Source organism: Misgurnus anguillicaudatus, chromosome 21, assembly GCF_027580225.2.
Source record: "Misgurnus anguillicaudatus chromosome 21, ASM2758022v2, whole genome shotgun sequence".
In the NCBI taxonomy this organism is placed as follows: Eukaryota; Metazoa; Chordata; class Actinopteri; order Cypriniformes; family Cobitidae; genus Misgurnus; species Misgurnus anguillicaudatus.
The window spans coordinates 7312687-7340408 of NC_073357.2; the positions used below are offsets into that span (position 1 = coordinate 7312687).

Consider the following 27722-nt stretch of genomic DNA (forward strand, 5'->3'; position numbering starts at 1 on the left):
AATGCATATTTAGACTGGTTAGGCTCACTTTGAGAAGTGCAGGGCTGTGTCTCCAAACCTACAGAGGACCCTAAATAGACGACATTGTTTTGGGATTCGTGCATCCAAATCATTATTGGCCGCCCAGAGCTCAATATTTTCTGCTTTCCATGCGATGTGAAAGCTTAAATGTGCGCGGTCTGTTATATGTTGTCGTGTTTTGATACCTCATGAGTGTTGACTAAGTAGTGAGCACACCTGGGTTTGAGACACGACCCTGCTTCGCTCGGCAGTGAAGAAGCTTTTTAGGGGACTTACCGGAAACCAAGTTTTTTTCACCCATCAAACTCGTAACAGTGCTGAAGTGGAAAGAGGAAAAGAAATTTCAGCCTTTGACACAGTTCCCTGTTTTTCATCGTCATGTTGGATCTGAGAAAGTTGAGAAGAGGAGAAATCATCACTTTAAAAGCGAGATAAAGTCCAGCGTCGAGTCCTTTCTGTTGCGCATAACGGGATTTCTGTTATATACAAATTACAGATCCAGTATCATGGAAGATGTGAGTATTTAATCTGTGTTTCTTGTTTGTGCACACTTCATATTTAAAATGCGATAGATTTTAAGCATGCATGTAATATGGAACGTTGTTTAAAACTAACCAAAGTTACGCGTATCATTTGGGTCATGCGCAGTTGCAGCTTTTGCAACGTTATAATTTCAGTCATTTTAATCGTTGGCATTGCTTGGATTTGCTTTACGTATTATAACTTGATTCACAGCGTTACTGTTTCTTCTGCATAGGAAATTGGGTGTCGGCTTTGGTTTTGAGCATCACTTATGATTGTCGTTGTGTAGCTACTGAAGTGAACTCAGTGTGAAGTTAATGCGACTGTTATTAACTATCAATAACCGAACTTCTTTATATCAGCACATGGTTGAGGGGATGTAGTTTTAGTTTGATACCAGGAAGTGAATAACACGGACCTGTTTACTTCAGCATCAAACGCCCCTCTCTGTCAAGACCTGTGCCTTTCTGTTGAGGGAGAGAGAGAGAGAGAGAGAGAGAGAGAGAGAGAGAGAGAGAGAGAGAGAGAGAGAATAAAGATGGATGGATGGATGGATGGATAGAGAGATACTGTAGAATATAGTTGAGATAGATAGATAGATAGATAGATAGATAGATAGATAGATAGATAGATAGATAGATAGACAGACAGACCAGTCAGACAGACATATAGAGAGAGATGCAGTAGATACAGACAGACAGTAAAGATAGATAGATGGATGGATGGATGGATGGATGGATGGATGCATAGATAGATAGACAAACAAACATTAAAGATAGATGGATAGATAGGATAGATAGATAGACAAACAAACATTAAATATAGATAGATAGATAGATAGATAGATAGATAGATAGATAGATAGATAGATAGATAGATAGATAGATAGATAGATAGATAGAGATGCAGTAGATATACATTGAGGAAAGTTTTTGAACACCTGCTATTTTGCAAGTTCTTAGAAATCATTGAGGGCTCTGAATTTGTCATTGTAGGTGCATGTCCACTGTGAGAGACATAATCTAAAAAAAATCCAGAAATCACAATGTATGATTTTTTAACTATTTATTTGTATGATACAGCTGCAAATAAGTATTTGAACACCTGTCTGCCTTTAATATGTCCACCTCCACTCCATTTATTATCCTAAATTAGATGCACCTGTTTGAGGTCGTTGGCTGCATAAAGACACCTGTCCACCCCATACAATCAATCCAACTACTAACATGGCCAAGACCAAAGAGCTGTCCAAAGACACTAGAGACAAAATTGTACAACTCCACAAGGCTGGAAAGGGCTACGGGGAAATTGCCAAGCAGCTTGGTGAAAAAAGGTCCACTGTTGGAGCAATCATTAGAAAATGGAAGAGCTAAACATGACAAGATCTCACCTTGTGGGGTCTCAAGAAAGGTGAGAAATCAGCCCAGAACTACACGGGAGGTGCTGGTCAATGACCTGAAAAGAGCTGGGAGACCGTTTCCAAGGTTACTTTTGGTAATACACTAAGACGTCATGGTTTGAAATCATGGATGGCACAGAAGGTTCCCCTGCTTAAACCAGCACATGTACAGGCCCATCTTAAGTTTGCCAATGACCATTTGTATGATCCAGAGGAGTCCTGGGAGAAAGTCATGTGGTCAGATGAGACCAAAATAGAAAATTCTACTAAACGTGTTTGGAGAAAGAAGAATGATGAGTACCATCCCAAGAACACCATCCCTACTGTGAACCATGGGGGTGGTAGCATCATGCTTTGGGGGTCGTTTTCTGCATATGGGACAGGGCGACTGGCTGTATTAAAGTAAGGATGACCGAGTCCATGTATTGCGAGATTTTGGGGAACAACCTCCTTCCCTTAGTTAGAGTATTGAAGATGGGTCGAGGCTGGGTCTTCCAACATGACAATGACCCGAAGCACACAGCCAGGATAACCAAGCAGTGGCTCTGTAAGAAGCATATCAAGGTTCTGGCTCCAGAACTAAACCCAATAGAGAATCTGTGGAGGGAGCTCAAACTCCGTGTTTTCTAGCGACAGGCCAGAAACCTGACTGATCTAGAAAAGATCTGTGTGTGCAAACCTGAAAAAAACTACAGGAAATGTTTGACCTCTGTAATTGCAAACAAAGGCTAGTGTACCAAATATTAACATTGATTTTTCTCAGGTATTTAAATACTTTTTTGCAGCTGTATCATACAAATAAATAGTTTAAAAAATTCAGAAATCACAATGTATGATTTTTTATAGATTATGTGTTTCACAGTGGACATGTACCTACGATGACAATTTCAGACCCCTCCATGATTTCTAAGTGGGAGAACTTGCAAAATAGCAGGGTGTTCAAATACTTATTTTCCTCACTGTAGATAGACAGATGGATGGATGGAGGGATACCTGTAGATAGATAGATAGGTTTATTGCCTACCCCTAGATAGAGATAAGTAGATACAGACAGGCAGTATGCAGTAAATATAGTTGTATAGAGATACAGTATAGAGAGATCAACAGATGGACAGATGGACAATAGGCCTACTCAGTTAATGTCTAGAATAGATAGTTAGAAATATTATTAGATTAAGAGCATTGTTTAAAGAAAATGCTTTAAACCTATAAAAGAAGCAAATATAGATTATTCTAACACATCCTATTACTATATAAAAAAGTCTTATCAGGAAATAGTGAAATAAGGAAGTAGCGTGAGCCGCAAGCAATACATGACAGAGCTAAAACCAACAGAGTTAATATGTGGTGTGCTTGCTTAGACAGAGCTGAAATCTTTATTTAGCTTTGATAAGATAAAGACGAAGTGCCATTCTGTTTGCGTTGCCTTGACAAAAGCTCAACTAGATTCTTGGGAAATGTCGCTAACATATGATACAGTAGTTTAAAACGGCCTTCACTTAAAATAGGAATTTGTGTCAGGAATTCATCTGTGTCTTCACGACAGCATGAATCACATTTGTGTACATCACAGCCAATTCGCCAGCATATTTATCCAAACATAATGACAGCGTGGAAGAAACATACCCAGTTTGATATGACATCACGACAAAGACCAGCTGCCGAGGTCACGGTAAAGTTTGGTATTTGTAGAGTTGCATCTGCGGTTTATATACCAGTGTTCAGTTAGAACCAGTTTTAGCAAGTTGTCATTTACTATAGATAGTTGTGTGTTATTTTCTGATCAGCATTAACTTTGATCCACTTTGCACATTTGTTTCTTCGAAAGAAATGTCCATTTAGTTTTTCCTTTGCATTTATAAAAAAAATTACGTACACTCTGTCAAGAATGCTGACAATTCTTGATACAAATGATGTTTACAATGCTGTCAAAAAGTTTTAACGTTCACACAAACCCTATTTCTGCTGTATTACATGTACCAGGCCAGTAGATGGCGATGTTACTTTGTAAAGAAACACTACATTCCTGAGCCATAGACTGTAAAAAAAGATGGATGACGCGATGTCGCCTCCTTCCATTGTATTGAATTTAAGTTAAAAATGTCTGCCATGTTATGTAAAAACGTCAGTTTGGAGCCAAGGCATGCGCAGAAGGAATCATCCGTGGAGCAGGAGGCAGAGCCGCGGTATCAAACTTCCGCCCAAATGCTCGTGCGCCCAAGTTCAACCACGCCAATCATAAGAACACGCCCCATTTCTATAGCATCAAATTACTAGCTAAAATGAAACTTATCACAAAAATGAACAATTGAATAGATATCAGCGTGATAACTACCCTAAAGGACCAAAACCATCTTTCGGAAATTTTTATTGGAAGTGTAAATCATTTTTTTTATTTAGAGCAGAGTCCCATTCATTTGGATGGAGGGGGCGGGGTTTATGACTTGTATTGCAGCCAGCCACCAGGGGGTGATCAAAGAGCATATGAGGCACACCCTGCCTGCGCACATACAGAGCGATGAATACAATCAATCAAAATGTGAAAGCATCAAGTAATTTGATTAAAATGGATAATGAGGTGCCCTTGGACTATAAAGCGGCAAAATTTTGTAAACTTTGTCGGTGAAGCGTTATTAAACTCCGTATCTTGAGCCATAGGCACCGATTTCTTTCTCCGCCGCTGGATGCTTAGTAGGGGTGGCACGGTTCACAAAACCCTCGGTTCGGTTCGTATCACGGTTTTATGGACACGGTTCTCGGTTCTGTGCAGTTCTTGTTGTTATTTTTTCTTTTAATTTTTTTAACACTCCAGGGCCTGTATTCATAAAGAATCTTAATGCAAAAAGTAGCTCATAGAGATGCAATTCTAAGAAAATGTGGGCGTTTACTCTTAAAATTAAAGAAAAAATCCTAGTAAAGAAAAAAGTAATTCAGAAAGCATCTTAAACCTTAAAAGAGGTCTTAAGGTAAAAAATTGTTAGGAGCACGGACGAGGACTTTTAACTCTTTCACCGCCAGCGTTTTTTAAAAAAGTTGCCAGCGCCAGCGTTTTTCATGATTTTCACCAAAGTTTAATGCCTTCCAGAAAATGTTCTTCTTTAAATAAATAAACATACAATATACCAAATGAAAGAACAGACCATCTGCTTTCAAACAAAAAAAAAAAACGTTTCATCCTACCTTAAGTGGTTCTTTTGTAATCAGCTTTTGAATATGGGTAGGTTTCTGCAAAAACACCACATTTTGAGCAAAAAGCAGAGATAATTCCATTTTTGTGACGGACTTTTCATAGAGATCCCATTCAGAGCGATCTTTAAAACAGACACGGACATGCAGCCGCTTGCCATAGGGCAATACTTCCGGTTTTATAAAGTTGCGGAAGGGTGCCACCTTGTGGATAATAGCAGTATTGCGGAAAGTCGGAAAATCTCGTCATTGGCGGGGAAGCGTTTTCTCTTAATTGACGAGATATCTCGTCAATGGCGGTGAAAGAGTTAAGAGGTTTAAGAGTTTTTTAGCAACCGGGAAAGTGGACAAAACACGAAGAGGGAGACAAATAATGAATGACAGTAAGTAAATAACATGCAACACATTAGATCGTGCAGGAATCATGTTTGTGACTGATCTTATTAGAGACATAATAATATAATATAGCGCCAGAAATGAAAGTAATCACGACATTAACTACAGTAACAGATTCGGTAACTAGAAAAAATGCAACTATGCAGCAGAGATGATTTAGGTCTGTTACAGACGTCTATAAAACAAAGTAATCACACAAACTTACAAAACATTGTGTTGCTGTGTATTTCCTATCTAATACGTTAAGTTTTGCATTAACAGCACTAATTATATACAATATACATAAGTTTATACTTAATCTTTTATATAAAGAGAAAATAAATAAATAAATTATATATAAATTCTATATTGTATATTTTCTAAATTTTTATGTATATATATATATATAGCGAAAGGGAAACATGCTATTTGAGGTCACATACAGGGCACGAGGCTACATACATTGTGCATGCCATGAACCGTTGAACCGTGCGACGCACACACGCTCCGAACTGAGACAAGCGAACCGAACGGTTCTGATTTTTTTCATGAACCGTGCCACCCCTAATGCTTAGTACGTCACGCAACGCTTAGGTTGCTTAACAACAGCAGACGCTACGGGAGCGCCCAAGCACTTTGGAAAGAAGAAGGTAAGCCGTTGTTCATGTGTTCTGCATTGTTTTAGACACAAAATGTGAAGCACCCCTTCTTCAGCTTATCCATAAATCATTGTAGATATTACAACTTGAGAGATCCAACAATCAGAGAGGCTCCCGTATTTCTTAATAAAATTAATTGAGCATATCTTGCATTTTTCCGTGGGTGCTCGGAGCAAGGGATCGCCCCCTAGGTCTTGAGGAGCACAAACACTGTCCTGTAGGCCGCCATGGTCACACATGCCTATAGACTGACTTAACACACGAGCATGACTCCACCGTTTTCGCAGATTAGTCAAGGCGTCGTTAGCAAAAACATCCGTTTTGAAAACTTTGCGTTTTCAGGACCTCAAAACGCTGTTGTCGTGAATGCAACATCAAAATCGCATAAAACTTTACCATTTATGTTTAAAATATGGTTTCATTTTTGCCTTTGAGAATTCACATTGACTCGACTGCTCTTTCTAAAGCCTTTGGTTAAACTGGCGGTAAGGGATACAGACAAGAGTTCTTGATTCCTGTTCAATCTCAATCATTGGTTCCTCTTTATACTTCTCAGGTTTTTCTATTTTGTCTTCTCTACCAACTAGTACAACTGGTAAACACACTTGCTATGAGAACAGGTTCCACTTTGAACAAAACATCGGGTGACTTCTGAAATAACTGAATTCATTACATGACATGCATGTGGATTATTTCATTTTATACCACGGGCCTGTTGAATTCTTTATTCTGATTGGCTGAGAAATGTTTTATGAGTGTTGATTATTTTTCTGTAAATAGCACACCTAACCTGTCTAATGTCTTAAAAATAGGCCCCAGTGCAGTGTTTGTGGTAACCGTGGTATAAGCGACGAATAATGGCTTGACACCTTGGGTGTGCATTATATTTCGAATAATTCATCGTCCGTCGTCTTTTATTCCTTACGTATTGTGTAGTCTTATCACAAAAAGTACTACCACACAAGAAGTGCAGTATTGTGCATGTCAGCACATTTAACTGTAGGAACAATTTTATTGCTTTATTGCGATTTGGAATACTTCATTCCGAGTAATCAGTTGTGACATCATACGTTTTGTTATTACCTGGTCGCACGTAACATTTAAAGAGTTCGTATTAGCACCTCAGATGTACATATTGGTATCAAAGAGTGAATATTAGTACTTAAAAAGGTACATACTGCTAATAAAATTGATAGATATGTGGAAGCATTTTTGACCATTTCATCTGATAGCGATAAGAGTCTTTGAACCATTTGAGTTGCTTTGGTATTTGACTCTAATGATAAAATCTTGAGAAAAAGTGCACAGATGATTCACATGTAGATGTGTGGTTATTAGATGTGTAGTAGGTCAGGGTGTGCAGCTCTTTATTTTTAGCTCATACGAAGCTGTGTGCATGCATGTATATAAACACATGCGCGTCTCACCTAACAATGCACAACAGTACAGTACATTATCCGGTTCTTCCAGCTCAAACATTTATTTGCATAAAAATCATTATTCACTCACCGGCATGCGTTACACACGTGGGTGACTTTATTTTTCTTTTGTAGAAAACATATTTAGAGATTTTAAAGAGAATACTGATACATGCCTCTTTTCTATACAATCAAATTGACTTTGGCTGTCAGTCCTTCAGTTTCAATCTTATGTGAAATAATTTTTTATGTTCAGGTGTACTATCATTTCATCTAAATAAGTATTTTTGGCGGCAAAGGTTTCAGTATCTTAAAACACTTGATTTGGTCTTCATGTGTTATTTCCTCTATACTGTGATCATGTTGATAGTGAAAATGTGAAGGCGTAGCTAAACTTTACATCTCTGACATCCGAAGTTTAGTCATATTAGACGTACAGGTTGCATGTGTGTTTTATATATGTGTGTGTGTGTGTGTGTGTGTGTGTGTGTGTGTGTGTGTGTGTGTGTGTGTGTGTGTGTATAAAATAGCAACTCATCTAAAGAGTAGTAGTCTTTTAAAGACTAAATATCATTAGTTTTGTTGTCAGATTATAGGGACTGCTCCTCATGTTCACTATGTAGGGACTGCTCTTCATGTTCACTATGTAGGAACTGCTCCTCATGTTCACTATGTAGGGACTGATCCTCTTGTTCACTATGTAGGGACTGCTCCTCATGTTCACTTGGGACTGCTCCTCCTCATGTTAACTATGTATGGACTTTTCCTTATGTTGACTATGCAATCATGTTCACTATGTAGGGACTGCTCCTCCTCATGTTCACTATGTAGGGACTGCTCCTCATGTTCACTATGTAGGGACTGCTCCTTGTGTTCACTATGTAGGGACTGCTCTTCATGTTTACTATGTAGGAACTGCTCTTCATGTTCTCTATGTAGGGACTGCTCCTCGAATTCACTATGTAGGGACTGCTCCAGGCCTCACGTTCACAATGTAGGGACTTCTCCTCAAATTCACTATGTAGGGACTGCTCCTCATGTTCACTATGTAGGGACTGCTCCTCAAATTCACTATGTAGGGACTGCTCCTCATGTTCACTATGTAGGAACTGCTCCTCATGTTCACTATGTAGGGACTGCTCCTCATGTAATTATGTAGGGACTGCTCCTCAAATTCGCTATGTAGGGACTGCTCCTCATGTTCACTATGTAGGAACTGCTCCTCATGTTCACTATGTAGGGACTGCTCCTCATGTTCACTATGTAGGGACTGCTCCTCATGTTCACTGTGTAGGGACTGCTACTCCTCGTGTTGACTATGTAGGGACTGCTTCTTCTCATGTTCACTATGTAGGGGCTCGGGAGTCACTGCTCCTCATGTTCACTATGTATGTACTGCTCCTCATGTTGACAATGAAAGGTCTGCTCCTCATGTTGATTATGTAGGGACTGCTCTTCATGCTCACTATGTAGGTATTGCTCCTCACGTTCACTTTGCAGGGACTGGTCCTCCTCATGTTGACTATGTAGGGACTGCTCCTAGTTAACTATGTGGGTACTGTTTCTCATGTTCACTATGTAGGGACTGTTCCACATGTTCAATGTGTAGGGACTGCTTCCTCGTGTTGTAGACTATATAGGGACTGCTCCTCATGTTGACTATGGTAGGTCTGCTCCTCATGTTAACTATGTATGGACTGTTCCTTATGTTGGCTATGCAAGCATGTTCACTATGTAGGGACTGCTCCTCCTCGTGTTGACTATGTAGGGACTGCTTCTTCTCACGTTCACTATGTTGGGACTTGGGGGTCACTGCCCATCATGTTCACTATGTATGTACTGCTCTTCATGCTCACTATGTAGGGATTGCTCCTCACGTTCACTTTGCAGGGACTGGTCCTCCTCATGTTGACTATGTAGGGACTGTTCCTCATTAACTATGTGGGTACTGTTTCTCATGTTCACTATGTAGGGACTGCTTCCTCGTGTTGTTGACTATATAGGGACTGTTCCTCATGTTCACTATGTAGGGAATGCTCCTCACTGCTCTCAAGTCCACACTTTTACATCTTCAGAAGATATTGTGCGTGGTGTTTGTGGTGCTAAATTATGTGTTTTTGGGTGGTTGCCAGGGTGTGATAGGCGGTTGCTAAGGTGTTCACCATGTATGAACTGCTCCTCATGGTCATTATGTTCTATGAACCGACTGCTCCTCAAGTTCATTAGGTAGGGACCGTTCCTCATGTTGACTATGTAACGACTGCTGCTCCTCACGTTAACTATGTAGGGACTGTTCCTCATGTTGACTATGTAAGGTCTGCTCCTCATGTTCACTATGTAGGGAGTGTTCCTCATGTTGACTATATAGGAACTGCTCTTCATGTTGACTATGTAAGGTCTGCTCCTCATGTTTACTATGTAGGGACTGTTCCTCATGTTTACTATGTAGGGACTGTTCCTCATGTTGACTATGTAGGGACTGCTCCTCATGTTGACTATGTAGGGGCTGCTCCTCATGTTCAGTATGTATGGACTATTCCTCATGTTTGCTATGTAGGGATTGCTCCTCATGTTGACTATATAAGGTCTGTTCCTCATGTTCACTATGTAGGGAATGCTCCTCACTGCTCTCTAGTCCACACTTTTACATCTTCAGAAGATATTGTGCGTGGTGTTTGTGGTGCTAAATTATGTGTTTTTGGGTGGTTGCCAGGGTGTGATAGGCGGTTGCTAAGGTGTTCACCATGTATGAACTGCTCCTCATGGTCATTATGTTCTATGAACCGACTGCTCCTCAAGTTCACTAGGTAGGGACCGTTCCACATGTTGACTATGTAACGACTGCTGCTCCTCACGTTAACTATGTAGGTACTGTTCCTCATGTTGACTATATAGGGACTGCTCTTCATGTTGACTATGTAAGGTCTGCTCCTCATGTTTACTATGTATGGACTGTTCCTCATGTTGACTATGTAGGGACTGCTCCTCATGTTGACTATGTAGGGGCTGCTCCTCATGTTCAATATGTATGGACTGTTCCTCATGTTGACTGCTCCTCATGTTGACTATGTAGGGGCTGCTCCTCATGTTCAGTATGTATGGACTATTCCTCATGTTTGCTATGTAGAGATTGCTCCTCATGTTGACTATGTGAGGTCTGCTCCTCATGTTCACTATTTAGGGACTGTTCCTCACGTTCACTTTGTAGGAAATGCTCCTCACTGCTCTCAAGTCCACACTTACATCTTCTGAAGATATTGTACGTGGTGTTTGTGGTGCTAAATGGTGCTCGGGTGTTTTTGGGTGGTTGCCAGGCGTTGATATGCGGTTGCTAAGGTGTTCAATGAGGGTTTTAGGCCCTGTGTTCTGGTTCTTGCTTTATGCCCAAGTGAAAATGAGCCCAACTTAAAAACTTTAGATATTCTGGCCTCAGATACGACTCAGTAATATACTACTGTTTTATTTCTTCTAGATCGTACTGCAAGTATGAGCACTAATCTTAGTGATGCTTGCTTTAACCAACACCACAAATAAACCTGTTTTGAGACTCGGTTAGGTTATCATCGCTTGAGGTCTAGCACTACAAAGTTTGCTTTTCTTAAGACGAACATCCTGTTAGCCATAGTTAGAGTTTATGTTTATTTCCTTCTTCATTTTACATTTTACAAACTCTTCTATCTGTTTCTGCTCTCTCTCTCTCTCTCTTCTCTTTAGCGCAGATCCAAATTGACTCCAATCTGTTTTTCGCAATATAGATTTTTCCATTCCACCCAAAGTCTCTCTTCAGCCAGCATGTTGTGCTCCAATTTACCCAAAACAGAACGAGGAAAACAAAGAGCCGCCCTCATGTGCCAAAACACCCCCTCCCGTCCCCAACGCCCCCTCCCCGTCCAAACACAGACACTGCTAGGGGACGCAGTGACCTGTCGCCATATTGCTTTCCAGGACAGGGCCGTGTGGGAAAGTCCCAGAACCAGAACTCAGGCATGGTGCAGATTGTATTATTCTAAAATGTTTTCTTTTCAAGACAGCTGCACCTTCTCTATCAAAAGCTCAATGAAAGTGGGAAAACCGCCTGATGACCCTTTAAAGAGACATCCTGAGGAATTTCCTTACAAAGACTCCTGTCTATGGAAGTCTGGGAATTCCAAATACACCTCCGTTTGAGTCTATTGTAACCCATATTGCTAATCCTTGTATGCTCGGATTGCTCGCATATGACTTTTGTACTGAGAAAGCAATCAAAGTAATATGATAAATTAGGTGTCGAATGAAGAATTGAGATACGAATGAGAAGGTTAGAAAAATACATTAGCAGATGTGGAAAGAGGGGGGAAAAGGTGTTGAAGGTCATTTGATGCAGGCCAAAAATGATAATCTTGTCTGCCGCGTGCTTCGCCCTCCCATCTGTGGAATGCTCTCTGGAGCTCGTGCCAAGTCAAACTGAAATTTTGGTTGACAAAAATGCTGATTTTGGTCTTCCTTTGCAAAACAGGGTGTGAAAGAGGAGACCGCCAAGCCTAAGGAGGTGAAATGCACTGGGAAGGCTGGTTGGTTGAAGAAAAGTTCGGGGAAGATCTTGAGCAGCTACAAGGATCGGTACGTTCAACTGGACCGAACTGTGATTGACATCTATGAGAATGAGGTAAAACGAAGCGTAACTGTAACTAGAATGTTTAAAATCAATGTCTTGTAACCCATTTTAATTTTGTAATGTGACGTTTATAGATCAGGATGGGTGTTCCATACATGAAAGATTGACAAAAAAGCCCTGAATGAATAAAATGCACTAAAGAATCTTACGCAATACATTCAGGAACATTCATATGTTTAAAGATTTCTTGTTGACGCCAACATTGATTTGCACCAAACATCTAGCTATGATAAATCTTAAAGGGATAGTTCACCCCAAATTAAATTTTGTTATTATTTACTCAAACTTGTATACATTAGTTTGTTCTGCTGAACACAAACTAAAGATATTTTGAGCAATGTTTGTAACCCAACAATTTTGGTGCACTATTGACTTTTTACTATGGAAGTCAATGGTGCTCAAATACAGCTCGGCGAGTAAATAATGGCAGAAATATGTGTTGCATACTTGATGATCTTGTCACTTTCAAGTGGCAATTTTAGCATGCTATAACAAGCAAAAGACACACCCAAAAATGGCACATTTTACTCACACCTTTTACATGCTATAATAAATTATCTTTGGGGTATAACTTCACATACGTACTCTGGGGACAACAAAGTCTCATCTAACTTGTTTTATTAGCCTATTCATTCATTCTGTTTTTCTAAAAAAAAAATTTAATTCAAGCAATATTTGGAGGACCCCTGGTAATACCACCAGGGATCCCCAAGGGGCCCCCTGTTAAAGACCTAGATGCTTTAAAGCAATAGTTCACCCAAAAATCGATATACTCACCCTTATGTTGTTCCAAACCTGTACGAGACTACGTTTACTTGGGGCGGCTATTTTCATAAACAGACATTTCAACCTCTTCGATTTCAAAAATAACTTCGTGCATGTCAGTTTTCAGAAGTGTTCATTGACGTCAAGAGCATGCCCCAAACCTCTAGCTGGTGGTGTAACGAGAAGCTCAAGCCCACCTAAGCCAATCAAAATCCCGAAAACAGCAACGAATCACTTCCTGTTCCTCTTTAGAACAAGGTTGCACTTTTGGTGTAGGTGCAAGCTCTGGCGTAGAGCTGTCACGATTATGACATTTGGCCGACGGTTTATTGCCTAATAAATTGTGACTGTTTTAGGGCTTTGACGATTATGGCGATTAATTGTCTGTTTTTTTTTTCTGCTTTGGCATTTAATTCTCATACATTTTTTTGTTTGTTCATGAAATAATTTTCACACATTGTTGTGATTATTTAAATTAAATCTTTTGCAAAGTTTATCTGGCAGTAAATATTATAACAAATATTAAAAAGTAATCTGATATGGTCTCGTTTATACAGGCGCTGCAGCTCCCCCTTGTGTTTTTAGAGAGATGTGCAATCATTGCGGTGATCGGAAATCATTGTGATGAGATCAAACAATTGCGATGAGACGATTATTTAATCATTGTGACAGCCCTAGCTATTAGCCTGTTGGCTAATCACTCATTCTTATGTTTTGAGCATTGTAAGCAACACTAATGGCGCTTTTCCATTGCATAGTACCCCACGGTTTAGTCCAGTCCGGGTCGTGTCAGCTCACCTTACTTTGGCGTGGTTAGCTTTTCCATCGAGTTTAGTATCATTTCGCAGTGGGAGGGATTATAGGCGTGTCGTTATATTTGCCCTGCCTGCTGTGACATCATACAAGTGAGAGCGTCGTTGTACATTCCCATTCATTTATTTATTTATTTATTTATCAGTCCGCCTCAAAATTAAAATTGACCACCACAAACAGATGTTTGCACATCGCGTTTATCACTATACCCCTGTCTCACATGACAGGTTCTGTACAAATACCCGCGGCGTCAGCCGACGGCGCTCCGCGGAGCCTCATTTAGGTTGCATTAAAGCATATAATACTGACGTGCTCGTCGCAAATGTTCCGCCACAAACTGCAAGTCTGGAAAAAACTGTTATGGTATTCCTGATTCTCAACCTGTGGATGTTTTTCATCGCTAAATGGGAGTTTGTGAACTTATAGCAGAGCAGATGACAACATGTTTGCTCGAGGCAGCGCAAGCTAGCATTGAGGTAAAGCTAGTGTTTTACATTATAGCGATGACGTGACGATTCTCTCAGACCAATCAGTGATCTACAGTGTTTTCGCGTCACGTTTGGTATCAGCTCGGGTCGCTTGGAACCCCAACCGAGGTGTAACAAAAAAAAAGTATCGGGTACTACGTACTGCACCCAATGGAAAAGCTCCCAAAAGTGGGCTGACCCGACCCAAACTAAACCAAACCGTGGGGTACTATGCAATGGAAAAGCGTCATAATATAGTCCTATAACTAAGTACATAACTTAAATTTGTACGGATTACAAAAATGCAAGGCATAAATACGTTAAAAACTTTCCTCCAGTACGTTTTTTTAAGCACATTGACCGGAATCAACAGAAGCAGGATTCATTTCTAACTAAACATTTGTAAGTTACACAACTTTGGGGTTCATATGGGGTATTACATCTTACAATATGAACACAATGAACTATCACGTAAATAGCTTGTTATCAAGTCAATCACACTAAGTTAATGTTCATGTTTTGAAAAAAAAACATAACAGAGAAAATACATGGGATATACGCTCATGTGTTATACAAACTGGAGATATATACTTAGTTGTTGTCATACATTTTTTTATTGTTGCACTATATTGGTGTCTTTTAAAAAAGTAAACATGCTTACAACATGAGAAATTAGCGATTAGCCAACATGCTAATATCCAAAACAGATATTATGTACACAATGCGCTATACCCATTTCAAATTTGGTCATATGTCCCTTCTTATTTTAACAATCCATGATTTCTGAGGTTCTTTGTCCTGTGGAAATTTGTCAAATTATGTGTTTAGATGGCTAAATGGCAAACATCCCAGTACAAAACAATAGGTTTTTCAGGAAGAGAGTGAAATCTCGAGCTACAAAAATGTACGTTATGTGAAAAATGATGTGTTTTTGAACCACGCGAACACATTGTATTATATCAAATACGCAAAATAACGTTGTTTTTTTAGCAATGAAGTAGGTGCACTTTAATAACATATATGGCATTATATTTACAAACGATTAAAACAAATAGTGTGTTTGTGACATTTGAACGTCTTAAAACCGAAAGTAACTTTGTTTTCCTCCCGGAAGGTCAGCATTTGCTAAAAATTAACAAATAAAATCAATTTAAATCAATATTTAATCTTCCTTACCTTACTTATGAGGTGAACAGCTGTGTTATAAGTGACTTTGCGTCTGGTCCTGATACTTACTAGCCTGGGTGCCAGCCGATCTTAGCCCCGCCCACCACTATTTGAAAATCGGGGAAGATCGGTCAGGGGATTCACCGTTGAGGAGCTACTATGCGAATACCAAAACCGGCCGACGAATCAAATTGTGAGGGCGGGCTTTATACGATGATGGACAGATGATCAACAGTAACGTATCAACCACGTCACCAAAGAGCGCGTGTGTTCAATCTGTTTACAATGAAATGGCTGTCGCTGGTGAATTCAGATTTGTGGATTCTGACATTGAGTCTGTTCTAAAAGATATCGACAGAGCATTGATTTAAAAAGAGGAACAGAGAAACGCGATCAAGGCATTTGTTTATGTTTTCGCCGTCCTTCCTATGGAGGACAAAGTTAAAGAAGCAACTGAAATGGGTATCACGGCGATGCAACTCGGCGTGCACGACGAGATGGATATAATTAGCGGTCGTTGCCAGCTTCTTTTCAGAAGCCTGGAATCGTGACTGCTGAATAAGTGGAGGGACATGCTAGGCTCCGATATTTTTCAAGCCAACGTAATGGGTAGCTGTCGTCGTGGATGAAGTTCACGTAACGTACAAATGGTAAGAGATAGTCTTACTGTATGACTTAGTAAATACTTAATGTTGTGATATAAATGAAATGTTGTAAACATAGTAGGTGTTGATGTACCTTCGCTAACTCAGACGTAGTATAATTACAATGATGTTAGTATCATTGTAGCGAAATTACTAGCAGTTCGGTCAGGCTGCTAAAGACGCCATTTTAACATAAGTCACACACTCCGTTGCTCTGATTGGTCGTATGTCTATCCAATTGAGTGCAGAGGCATTTTTCGGTTGAGACACGCCTCATAATTTTAGCTCAATGGAGCGGTATCAGACTCAAATTCTGACCAGAATTGAGTATGACAACGTCAGGCTAGATACTTACCTAAATCACCTCAAACTTCTAATAAAATAATATAGAGACATGGTTGATAAAAATAGTTTAAAGCCAAATGAAATTTGGCAAAGACGTCAGAGTTGACGACTGGTAGGTGTACGGCAAAACTGTACACATGCGTGGCAGGGGGTTCTGTAGCGCCCCCTTTTGATTAAAGTGGTGGGGTTTGTTTTACCTTGCATACCTAGTTTTATTTTATATAGTGACCAAAGTTGCCAATAACGATATTAAAATAATCCACTGATATTAAGCACGTGCCCAACGTGCATACATTTCTGGACACTACTATGGTGCTTGTCATCGCTGCTAGCAGCTATATTTAATATTGATTTATACGAAATACGAAAGTATGCAATCAAAAGTGAAATACCTCAATATAAATCTCATCCAGCTGATTTATGCTGTTCACATCATCTTTAAGAGAAACAGTTGATACTTAAATGAGCATGAAGTGAACCGAGTAATAAATGTGTCCATCTTTTACCCTTGTACAGGAATTAACAACATGTTTGGAAAAGTTGGACCTAGAGAACTACGAAAAGTGTCACGAGCTGAAAAGCACGTTCAAGAAGAAACAAAGGCTGGTACTAATACGAAACCCCAAGAGTGGCAACAAGGTAATAATGACCGTAGCAGCCCAACACTACATCAGCCATATGAGACTGCTGTTTCTTTTGTATGTGATATAAAGAGTGACTGTCATTGGTGTGACAATGCCAAGCACAGATGCCTGCAGCTGTGACGTCAGTGGTTCAATATGTCACGCACTACAGGCACACTAGATCATTGTGCTGCTGGATGTAATGAATCAGAGACGTATCTGAACGGACACATGACGGTCCTCCAATGGCACTGGATCCAAAGTTTGACTTTGAACGATAGCAGAAGTTTTATGTTGCATGGGCTGAATTGTACTAGTTTTTGTGCTGTTGTGTTATTGTGTGTCGTAAAATCCAGGATACAAGAGATAACATTCTTGTTTTAGATAACAGTGGAGAATATCAGGGCAACCTTTGGTAATGTCAGCAGCAGTGCAAGATTTCCTGTATGACTATGCAGATAGTTGCGGTATATCAAAAGAGCCACAGGCCTGCAGTTTTTTTTTTTTTGTGAAAAGTGAATTTCACGAATCTTATGCACGGAAATGTAGATACTTTCAGCTATCTGATGGCCAATAACAGGGGTGCTACTTGAAATCCTTGAAAGTTTGTGAATCCGGGGGAAAAAATTCAAGGCCCTGGGAAGTTTTTGAAAATATACATACATAGATACAGGTCATTGAAAGGCTTGAATCTATTTTATGCAAGAAGTTTTCTGGAAAAAAATCCATAGTTTGTGTAGTGTAGGATAATATTATAAAAATTCTAGACTTTTTAAGCACACGTGCTAAACTATTCGCTTTAAACTCTTATAACCTCTGTATGCGAATGTTGATTCATACCAAAATGCTTTTTTGCATAGTTGTGTTTGAGAAACGTCTCGGGTTACGTATGTAGCTGTTGTTCCCTGAGAAGGGAACGAGACGCTGCGTCTCTCTTGTCATACTTCCTGCATCCTTGTAACGCCGTCTTTGGCTATATTTCAGATAGCGATATACTTCCTGGCTCCCGCGTCACCTTGTCTTTGTTGTTAAGCCTCACCATTGGTTGAATTTAATATACACATTCAGACGCACTTACCCCTGCAAGCGTCCCCAAAGCGTCACTGCAGTGACGTAGCGCGAGTTCCCTCAAAAGGGAACTGTAACAATGAATCTTAAAAGGTAACACGATGTAACCTTGCTCTCACTTGAAATGTGTCCCCACATTTAGTCCTTGAATTTGAGGTTTTGGACCTGGAAAGTCTTTGAAAGATTCTTGAATTTGAAGTTAACTTAGATGTGGGAACCCTGCAATAAATAATTGTATTATAGCGGATACATCTTTACATCTATACTAATACATGTGACCCTGCGTGTGATCATGTCAAAGATTGAAATCAAGACGATCCTAATCTTATAAATAGATAACCAAGTTTAAACAGGCCGGTTCACACGCCGGCACACATAAAAATAGCAATATAGTTGACTCAATTGTAAGTATAATGATTTTACTGAATCTCTTTATTTATCAATTTCACTTTGACACAGTTGTCATACTGTTACTGTGCACATTACAGTTGTTATAGAGGGTTAATGTCAAATTCACACAGAAGGAAGTCCACAGTTGATATGTCGTAATTTTTGGCCTCACATATAGTATGTGTCATATCGTCTTAAAGAGATCACATCTGTAAATATTGTGATTCTTTATAAATCTATATTCACTGTCTGCACTGTATTATAGTCTGAATTCAGGGAGTTTTGGATGTAAGGAGGGTCTGAAGAAGAAATGCGGAAGATACCTAACGGGTGAAGTATGCATTATTACTAACAGATGACGAGAGCGAATCGCTGGCGCACTGCAAAGAGCTCAGCAGATGTCAAGAGACTTCTCCAGAAGAGAAAATGTGTGTGTGTGTGTGTGTAAAGAGCAGCCAGACCATCATGTCAGTTTTTCCTCTCTTGAGCAGTGTGACCAGCCAGCTGTATGAGTCAAACAGTCCTAGTGCGTTTTGTTTTATTACTCAACATACTGTGCATACTGTAGTTCTTGAAAAGATTTTAAAGGCTAAAGACCGGCCAGATGTTTACCTCCTGTTTTAAACTCATTGTGCCTTTAAAGTCCCATTGAAATCAAAATGAATGTTTTTTGGCTTTTAGTATGAATATGTTAGCTTTAAGGATAGCAATAAAATGGCGTGCTCCAAAACTTTGGCAAATGTTGCATTCAAAAGATATAAGCATTTAAAGCTTACAGAATTTAATATTTATGACATCATTCTGTGGTTTTTGGCAGATTCCAGGTTTTGAGGTAATTCCATCCTATTGGCTAATTTAAAAGAAGGAGGAGCCACCACTCAGTACTACGTCCCACACGAACTTCCTGTTTCCTATAGAGGGTATGCATTGCCGTCACTTTTCCACGTGACCACGCCGGAACTCGCCCTGTTGAGTGGCAAACGTTCAACAAAATGGCTGGTTTTCATAGTGGGTGCTGCGAAAATGCCAGTAAAACTGACTATTATCAGCTTAAATTGAATTTAGTTGGACTTGATAGTTGAGGTGAACAATACTTAGTTACATTAGTTACCTTTTCCAAACATCTGTGCTTTATAAGGATGGTTGTCTTGAGAAAAAATTTACTTCACTACATTCTAAAGCATAGAATCATGGTGTGTATTCTTTTATATTGCATATTAAAATTTATTTAATACCTAATTACTTTAAAATTGGGTATTTTTACTTGAGTAAAAGTATGTTAATGTACTTAAATATTAAATGTAAAACAAAACTTGTATTTATAATGTAATGTAATATAAAAATTATGATAATATGCTTTGGAATGTATGTTTTCCAAAGAAAAACACAAATAAAATACAAATACTTGACAATATAAAAACCTCTGCTAGCAACTTGTCAACCCACCTGTGGTCTGGGGACGTTGGCATGAACGATCAATTTACTTTCCCTTTCTGTGTTTTTTGGCAGTCTGTAAAACGATAGCTCCGAAATCTTGTTAATCTGTTAGTACAGTCTATCGCACAACAGCTTTTTCCCATTTAGCGGTTTCCCACGCGTTTTCACCGTGTTTTCGCTGATTCACACTGTACTCAAATGCTGCCGCTGTGTCTTTTGCCACTCAGTGGGCGTAATCGCAGTCCCTCTCGCCGAATGTGACGTCACGTGCATACCCTCTATTGTGGAAATTATGGCGCATTTTAAGGCACTTAAGTGGGTCTAATGTTTCCTTTTCATTGATAGTGTATAGATAATATTTACAGCTAAAGGTTGTGAAATGGTAATATTGATGCAAACACACCCATAACCCATATTTAAAAAAAAAATCCCAAACCGACTTTAGTGAAATGTCAGATTGTGTAGCCTGGAAAATAGAGATGTGCTATTACTTTTGAAACCAGTCCTACTTAAGAATTTTTGCTGTGTGAACTATAAAATGGTTTAAAAATCCCATTAAAGGAGAAAACTGAGTCATATTAAGAGAAAAAATGTTGGGTGTGCTTTTTTAACATTTGGTCAATATTAAACTACCAACACTCTAAGAAAGGGATGTGTTAATTTTAACACATTATTTTGTGTTAAACTATTTAACACATTATGTGTCATTTCGTGTTGATTTTGTGTTCAAATAAATTAAAGGGACAACACAAGATGTGTTAAAACAAAAATAAAACAGAAATGTGTTAAGTTACGGACCGCACATTCATTTTAAGAGTGTAGTGTAAAGAACCAATATTGTAAAATTATGGCTGTAGGTTTTGCATGGACAAGCAGATACTTTAATAAAAGTACATACTGTTTTCATGCACTTCAAAGGTTCATGCTGATACGGTCAGTATACAGGATGCTACTTACACCTCATATGAACCCAACACAGCTGAACAATAGGCCGTACAAATAAACATCCTACAAAGACAGACAGAAAGAATTCAGTCTGTACTTCACTTCATTTTGATTACACCAAAGACATTTAAGAATTTACATATTTCGTGCATAAGTGAAAGTACACTGTAAAAAGTCAGATTAACTAAAAAAAAAAAAAAAAAAAATTCAACTTACATTTTCTCACTTTAAATTGAAAAAGCTTACATTTTTAGTCGCTACCAGTTTAAGTAGATTCAACTTTCACTTTTTACAGTGTAATGTTTTGATAAAATTCAGATTTTTACAGAGGTAGACAGTAGTGAAGTTTTTTACTCTACTCAAGTAGACTTTTAGGGCCTGTTTACACGAGAACGCTCGAGGGTGAAAACATAAAAATAATTGATCGGATGTGCCTTTCGTTTACATGGCGACAACGTTTTTCGGGCTAAAAAACGCAAAAAAGTGAAACCACCCTCCAGAGTGGAAATCTTAAAAACGATCTATCGTCGCGTTCCCCGCTAAAGGGTAAAAACCCAAAAGTCTGCTCATGGTGGCTCTCGTCGCGTACGCGGTTACGTCACAGGCATGCGCCAGTTCAGGAAAATAACAACGAACATGTCGGATTATTTTCATACGTCGGACCTTCAAGTTGCCATAGCAGCTCTGATAAATATACAAGAGTCTTTCCAGCAGTTGTACGAAATATTCACAGCTAGTATTTCTGATCAGCGAAGGCACATTAATTACCTCCATCAAATTGTTGATGCACTAATTTGTCGGCGGCAAACCAGACGGCTTTGGACGAGACCTGGGAAGAAGGTTGTACACTGGCGTGCAGTCTTGATGTTGTTGTGTGTCCGTGCTTCACATTGCCACCTAGCTGCCTGGAGTGCATACTACATCGAATATCGCACACTTTTGCATCACCATATGCACACAGATTTCCCCCTCAAAACGCTCGTATAAACACGGAATAAAAAGTGATAACGCAACGCCACTTTTGCGTTTTCTTTTGCGTTTCCATGTAAACCTTAAAGTATCGCTACTTTCCTTTTAAAAATTACATTCCAAAGCATTCAGTTTGCTTTTTACTTCACTGCATTTCATAAATAAATTTTTGGTTGCCCTCAATTTTTAAGTATATTCAACATACTATTTTTATCTTAAAATTATAAAACAAATTTAAAATATTTAACAAGTAATTAAGTTACAGCAACTCCTCACTAGCCACGATAAAAAAAATAGTACATTGAAATGACTTGTAAATCCAAGTTGATTATACTTAAAATTAAGGTAGTAGGTGAGAACAGAGATTAAATTAACTTTTTTTTTTTAGAAAAACATTATTTTAAAAGCTGTTTTAGACAGAGATATATTTTAGCTGTGGCCAATAACTCACAAAGGTTGTATATCAATACCAGGTGTAATTTTGTACAAATGTAAAACGACTTCAGTATAATTTCACTATTAACACAACAGATTTTTGTGTTTCACTTGTTTTTAGTGAATAAACATGACTATGACCTTGTTGATATGTAACTGCAAACATCTTTTGTTGTTTATCTTTGAAAAAAAATAAATTTCTATTTAAAATCTCTGTTGCATCAAATGTTTCAAAAGCAACCCGACAGTACAAACTTGAATTTTTGAGAATATATATATATATATATATATATATATATATATATATATATATATATATATATATATATATATATATATATTTACAGCAACTCCTCACTGGCCAAGATAAATATTAATAAGTTGAATTGAATCCAAGTTGATTATACTTAAAATTGTAAGGTAGTAATTCTTTACAGTTTACAGCTTATTTTGTTTTTAAAATTGTGTACACTGTAAAAAGTGAAAGTTGGATTAACTTACTTTAGTAAGTTACTTACTTAATAAGTTGCTTTAATTGATAACATCTAAAAAATACGTGTTTTGAAAAAGTTGAAAAAGCTACCAATTGAATATTTTTTAAGCAGATCAAACTTCATATTTTTATAGTGTACTTAAGTGTACATAAAAAATCTAGTACTTTCTTAAGGGCCATTCACAATATTACGATAACTATATTAGCGTCCAAACCACCGAACGATAACGCGAGACGCAGTACTCCTGCAAATCACTTACTTTCAATGGCATTAACTAATATTGCATATTTCCTTTACTGAAAACGCTTGTAATTGTTCACGTGTCAATGAATGTATATGCTGTTCTTGTTGCATTTACACAACAGGTATAACCAGCAGATGTCCTCAACACGCGCCTTTGCGTAACTCTAAACAGTGAATCTAGTAGTCATTGTAGTCGAATAAAAAGTTAAACTCAATACTTTATGTGTCTATACATACAGCATAGTCTACTTGACTGCAATTAAGGCTGTTGTATTAAATGTTTTCTAGGTCCAAGATGTCAAATTTCAGGCACAGACCCCTGAAGAGAAAGAGGAATGGATCAATGCAATCTGTGAAGGAATAAACAAGGCAAAAAATAAAATTTTTGATGAGGTATTTTTCATTGTTCATCTTTTAAAATGTTACATGATTGGATATATAGTTATAGTTACGTATATGTTACTAATCATAGTGTGTGTGTTTTTTTTTTTAGGTGAAAGTGGAGACCAGCACTTTAGAACATGTTACGCGCTCTCGGCCCAAGGGGAATCGTGAACGAAGACCACCAACAAGAATACACATGAAGGAGGTATTGTACTTACCCATGTAAAAAGCTGTCTAAAGCATTTATCTGACATTTTGGAGAATGATAGACCATCTAAACACTATCTTAATTTACATTTCATGCTGTTTGATTACTGTAGGTTGCAAATGTATCAAATGATGGAATTTTAAGACTTGATCTGGACGGAGAAGTTATCGTGCTGAACGGAACGCATTGCTTAAATAAAGATGGGGATAAAGAAACCGAAACGTTGAAGCCGTCCGTGTCGCTGAATGACATTGCCGAGGAAGAGGGTGTTAATGAAGATACCACACCTCAGAAGAAAGTTATAAAGCCACCAATGCCGCCATCAAAAGACAGAAAACCCAGTGATAGCCATAAGGACGATGGGGCCCAAAGTGAGGCCCCAAAGAAGATTCTTACACCACCCATGCCTCCATCAAAAGAAAACAAGCCCCGTATCTCTTCTGAAGAGAGCGCCACTGATGATAAAGTTGAAGGGGAGAACAGCAACTCTGAACAAACCAAGAACGTCCAGCCTCCAGCTCCACCGTCCAAACATATGAAGCCCACCCAACCGGTTACTCAGAGTCAGGAGACCCAAGAGGATCTTCAGGAGATGGACGATGAAGATATGGTAGATGCACCTCCAGATGCTCAAAAGAAAAATGAGGAAGAAGACCAGACGTTCATTCTATCCAATAAGATTATAAAGCCCCAAGTGGTGATGTGGGATTCACCCACTACACCATCAAAGGAACCACCGGTTGAACAAGAAGAGCAAGACTCATCGAAAGCGTCTGATGACACTGAAAAAGTTACAACCTTGATAGAACCTCATCAGATTAACGTGACACCACTTGCAACCTCTGATTCTCTTAAAAAGAGTCCTGGACCTCCAGCTCCGCCCAAGAAGAAGCCTTTGAAGACAGCCGCCAAAACAGAAGAAGCTTCCCCGCAAGATAACCCAACAATTCTTACCACTCCGTCTTCGGAAAAAGTTTCGGAGCAGTCTATTGATAAAGTTGACATTGGACTGACAACTCCAGAACCCAAACCTGAGCCAGGTGGTGATATTTCGGGTGAAGACATAGAGGAGAAGTCTTTAGACAGCGGTCAACACTCAGGAGAAGAGTCTGAGATCAGTGAACAGATTACGGCTTCAACCGCAAAGTTGAAGGGAAGTTCCCAGGGTCTCGATGGCGAGACGAGCGAAGATGATCTTGATCCGCCTGACAGCAAAGCTGAAATGTCGGAGAAGCCGTCCTTAGGAGCGCCTTCCACCACTGAGAGCTCGACTCTCAACGCTCATCCCTCACCGAGCATCAAGTCCCTACACATAACTGCACCCCTCAAGTGTTCCCCCAACGCCCGATCCGCATCCTTGGGAGACCTGCTGTCTGAAAACACTGAGAAAAAAGAGATACAGCACGAAAGTGACGTAAAGGACTTGCAAAGTAAAGTGTCTTTTGAGATGGCAGAGACAGAAGAGATGCTGAGCGAAATTGCGGCCGGACAGAGTAGCGAAACGGATGGGGCGGCAACTCCTGAGATCTTGCTCAACGCAGCGATGGAAAAGCTCAGGAAAGCTGAGCAGTTCTTAAAGGAAGCCAGAAGTATTAACAAAAACAACAGGTTAAGTTTGTAATGATAAGTATTAGCAGATGAATTGCGTACTTCGTGTGCCGAAAACGCAACGCATGCAAATGATCAGTATGTGAATTGCCTTAGAGTTTGTTAAGCCTTATTGCCTCTATATGATGATAGGCTTGCTACTTGCTGGTCAGTATGTATATGCTACAATTTCTTTTGTAAATACACCAGCAAAATCCACCAGCCAGTCAGCGTACTTGCACACTGTGGTTTTACCATGCTTTACTCCAGTTTTACTTATTGAAGCCTTTCTATGTCTTAATTCATTTAGTTGCATTTGGCACTTTGCTATATCACATTTGAAGAACAAACCAATTGAGTTATATTCAGAATGTAGCATAAAACAAAATGTGATCAGACATCACAGTCAATTCCCCAAGTCATTTGCACATTACCCCATAATGTTATGCTCTTGTACAGAGTTTGTTGAAAATTGCGCTGTAACTTCTGTATGAAAACAGCGACAAAGAGGGACATTTGGTGTCCAAATTCATAATTTTCATCCATTTTGAGTTCATAATGATTTGGTTTAAAGGGCACATATTACGCAAAATCCACTTTTATAAGGTGTTTGGACATAAATGTGTGTTGGCAGTGTGTAAACACAACAACTCTACAATGAAAAATATCCAACCACTCCTTTTTTTAAACCCCCTTAAACCAAAACATTCTTATTAGACATGCCATTCTTATTCTCTTGTCAATGTGACATCACACTGATAAAGCCCCGCCCACGGCCACTGACTGACTGGTTAATTTGACTCAAAAGCTTGTTTAATGTGTTTGTTAGCACATTAAACATACTATTATCTCAGACTGTATTATTCAGATGTGTTTTTAACCATAAGCACTCTGAGGAGCTGCAGCTCATTTGCATTTAAAGGTACACACACGAAAACAGCGCTTTTTTTGCTCCCACCCAAATAGGGGCTTTTTGGACATGCTATAATAAATGATCTGTAGGGAAACTTCACAGACACATTCTAGGCACACCTGAGACTCATATTACATATTGTACAAATATGCATAATATGGCCCCTTTAAACATAATGGGAATCATAAGCTTATGATTACGATTAAATTAAACATAGCAATCCACAATGTATAGACGACCTAATCTGATAAAACATCTCTGCTTTACTATTTTTGCTACTTTGCTATACAAAATGTTGTACAGTTGTATCTTAACCTTTAACACTGTGCTGCACTTCCTCATAAACACCCCCCCCCCATAAAAACAACAAAACTTGAGAGCATTTACACATGGTAGCACTGCGAAAAGCTGAATAATAGTGAAAACAACACGAGTTCATAGTCTGTTTCTTGTTTTTTTGTTTTTTATAGTCATAGCAGTTTATTAATAATATAAAGTTAATAGCTGCCTCCTACCTGGCACATATGACACTCAGTTTCATTATGTATAGCGATAGACACCCACAAGTCAGATGTAATACAGTTATTCTGGATGAGAGTTTCATTTCAACTTCGTCTTTCCCACAACAAGAATAGGGAAGGTTACGAAGCACAGATACTACAGACACAACAGAACTGAAAATTGGACATTTTCACCCAACCCACAACAACATGTTTTATGGTACAATTTTGTGATCGTGTAAATAATGTTTAAAATAAACGACTCGGTTAATTAATAAAAAAAGGTATTTTAGTTTTCTGTCCTTATGCTCATATGGTCAAAATGTCTTCACGTCCCATTAATCCATTAAAGGTGCAGTGTGTAAATTTTAGCGGCATCTAGTGGTGAGGTTGCGAATTGCAACCAACGGCTCAGTCCACTGCCCAACCCTCGCTTTTGAAATACATAAAGAAGCTAAGATAGCCACCACCGGACAAACACTTCATAATTTTTAGTAACTTTTAGTAAAAAAGTTTGTCCGTTAAGGGCTTCTGTAGAAACATGGCGGCACAAAATGGCGACTTCCATGTAAGGGGACCCTCGGTGTATGTAGATAAAAATGTCTCATACAAAGGTTATAAAAACATAACGGTTCATTTTAAAAAGTCTTTATTCACCACTAATAATATAGTTTTGTATATTATTTAGCATTTATTTCAAGAGATCCTTCTAAAAATTACACACTGCATCTTTAAGTATAATTTCAGTTATCCTTTTTTTTTAATAGAGAACTATAACTCAGTGAACATTCTTGTAAATAACATGCCTGCCAGTGAAATGCTTAATATTTAAGTTATTAATGTTCTGACACGTTTATGTTTACTGTCTGTCTTTTTTTTTAAAGCAATGCTTAAGATCAAATTACAAACAACTGTTGTACGTTTAAAATATGATTATTGATGTTTACTATTGAAGTTTATAAGAGGCTTATGAATTTGTTTGTCATACGGTATTTGTAAATGGTATTTACTAACTGGACTAATATTTTCTAAACTCTTAAATGCATATAAAATGTGCAAAAAATGGAAATAATTGCTTTCTTAATAAAGGC

The 27722-nt window shown here is 38.6% G+C and overlaps 1 protein-coding gene across 1 annotated transcript; it reads left to right on the top strand.

Moving 5' to 3' along the window:
- The first annotated feature begins 278 nt into the window (after positions 1-278).
- plekho2 (pleckstrin homology domain containing, family O member 2) lies at positions 279-27164 on the top strand. The gene is made up of 6 exons (XM_073859005.1): positions 279-536; positions 12076-12225; positions 16952-17074; positions 23328-23432; positions 23533-23628; positions 23744-27164. Exons 1-6 carry the CDS (start codon positions 528-530, stop codon positions 25250-25252), a joined length of 1992 nt encoding a protein of 663 aa, XP_073715106.1. The 5' UTR covers positions 279-527; the 3' UTR covers positions 25253-27164.
- The last annotated feature ends 558 nt before the right edge of the window (positions 27165-27722 follow it).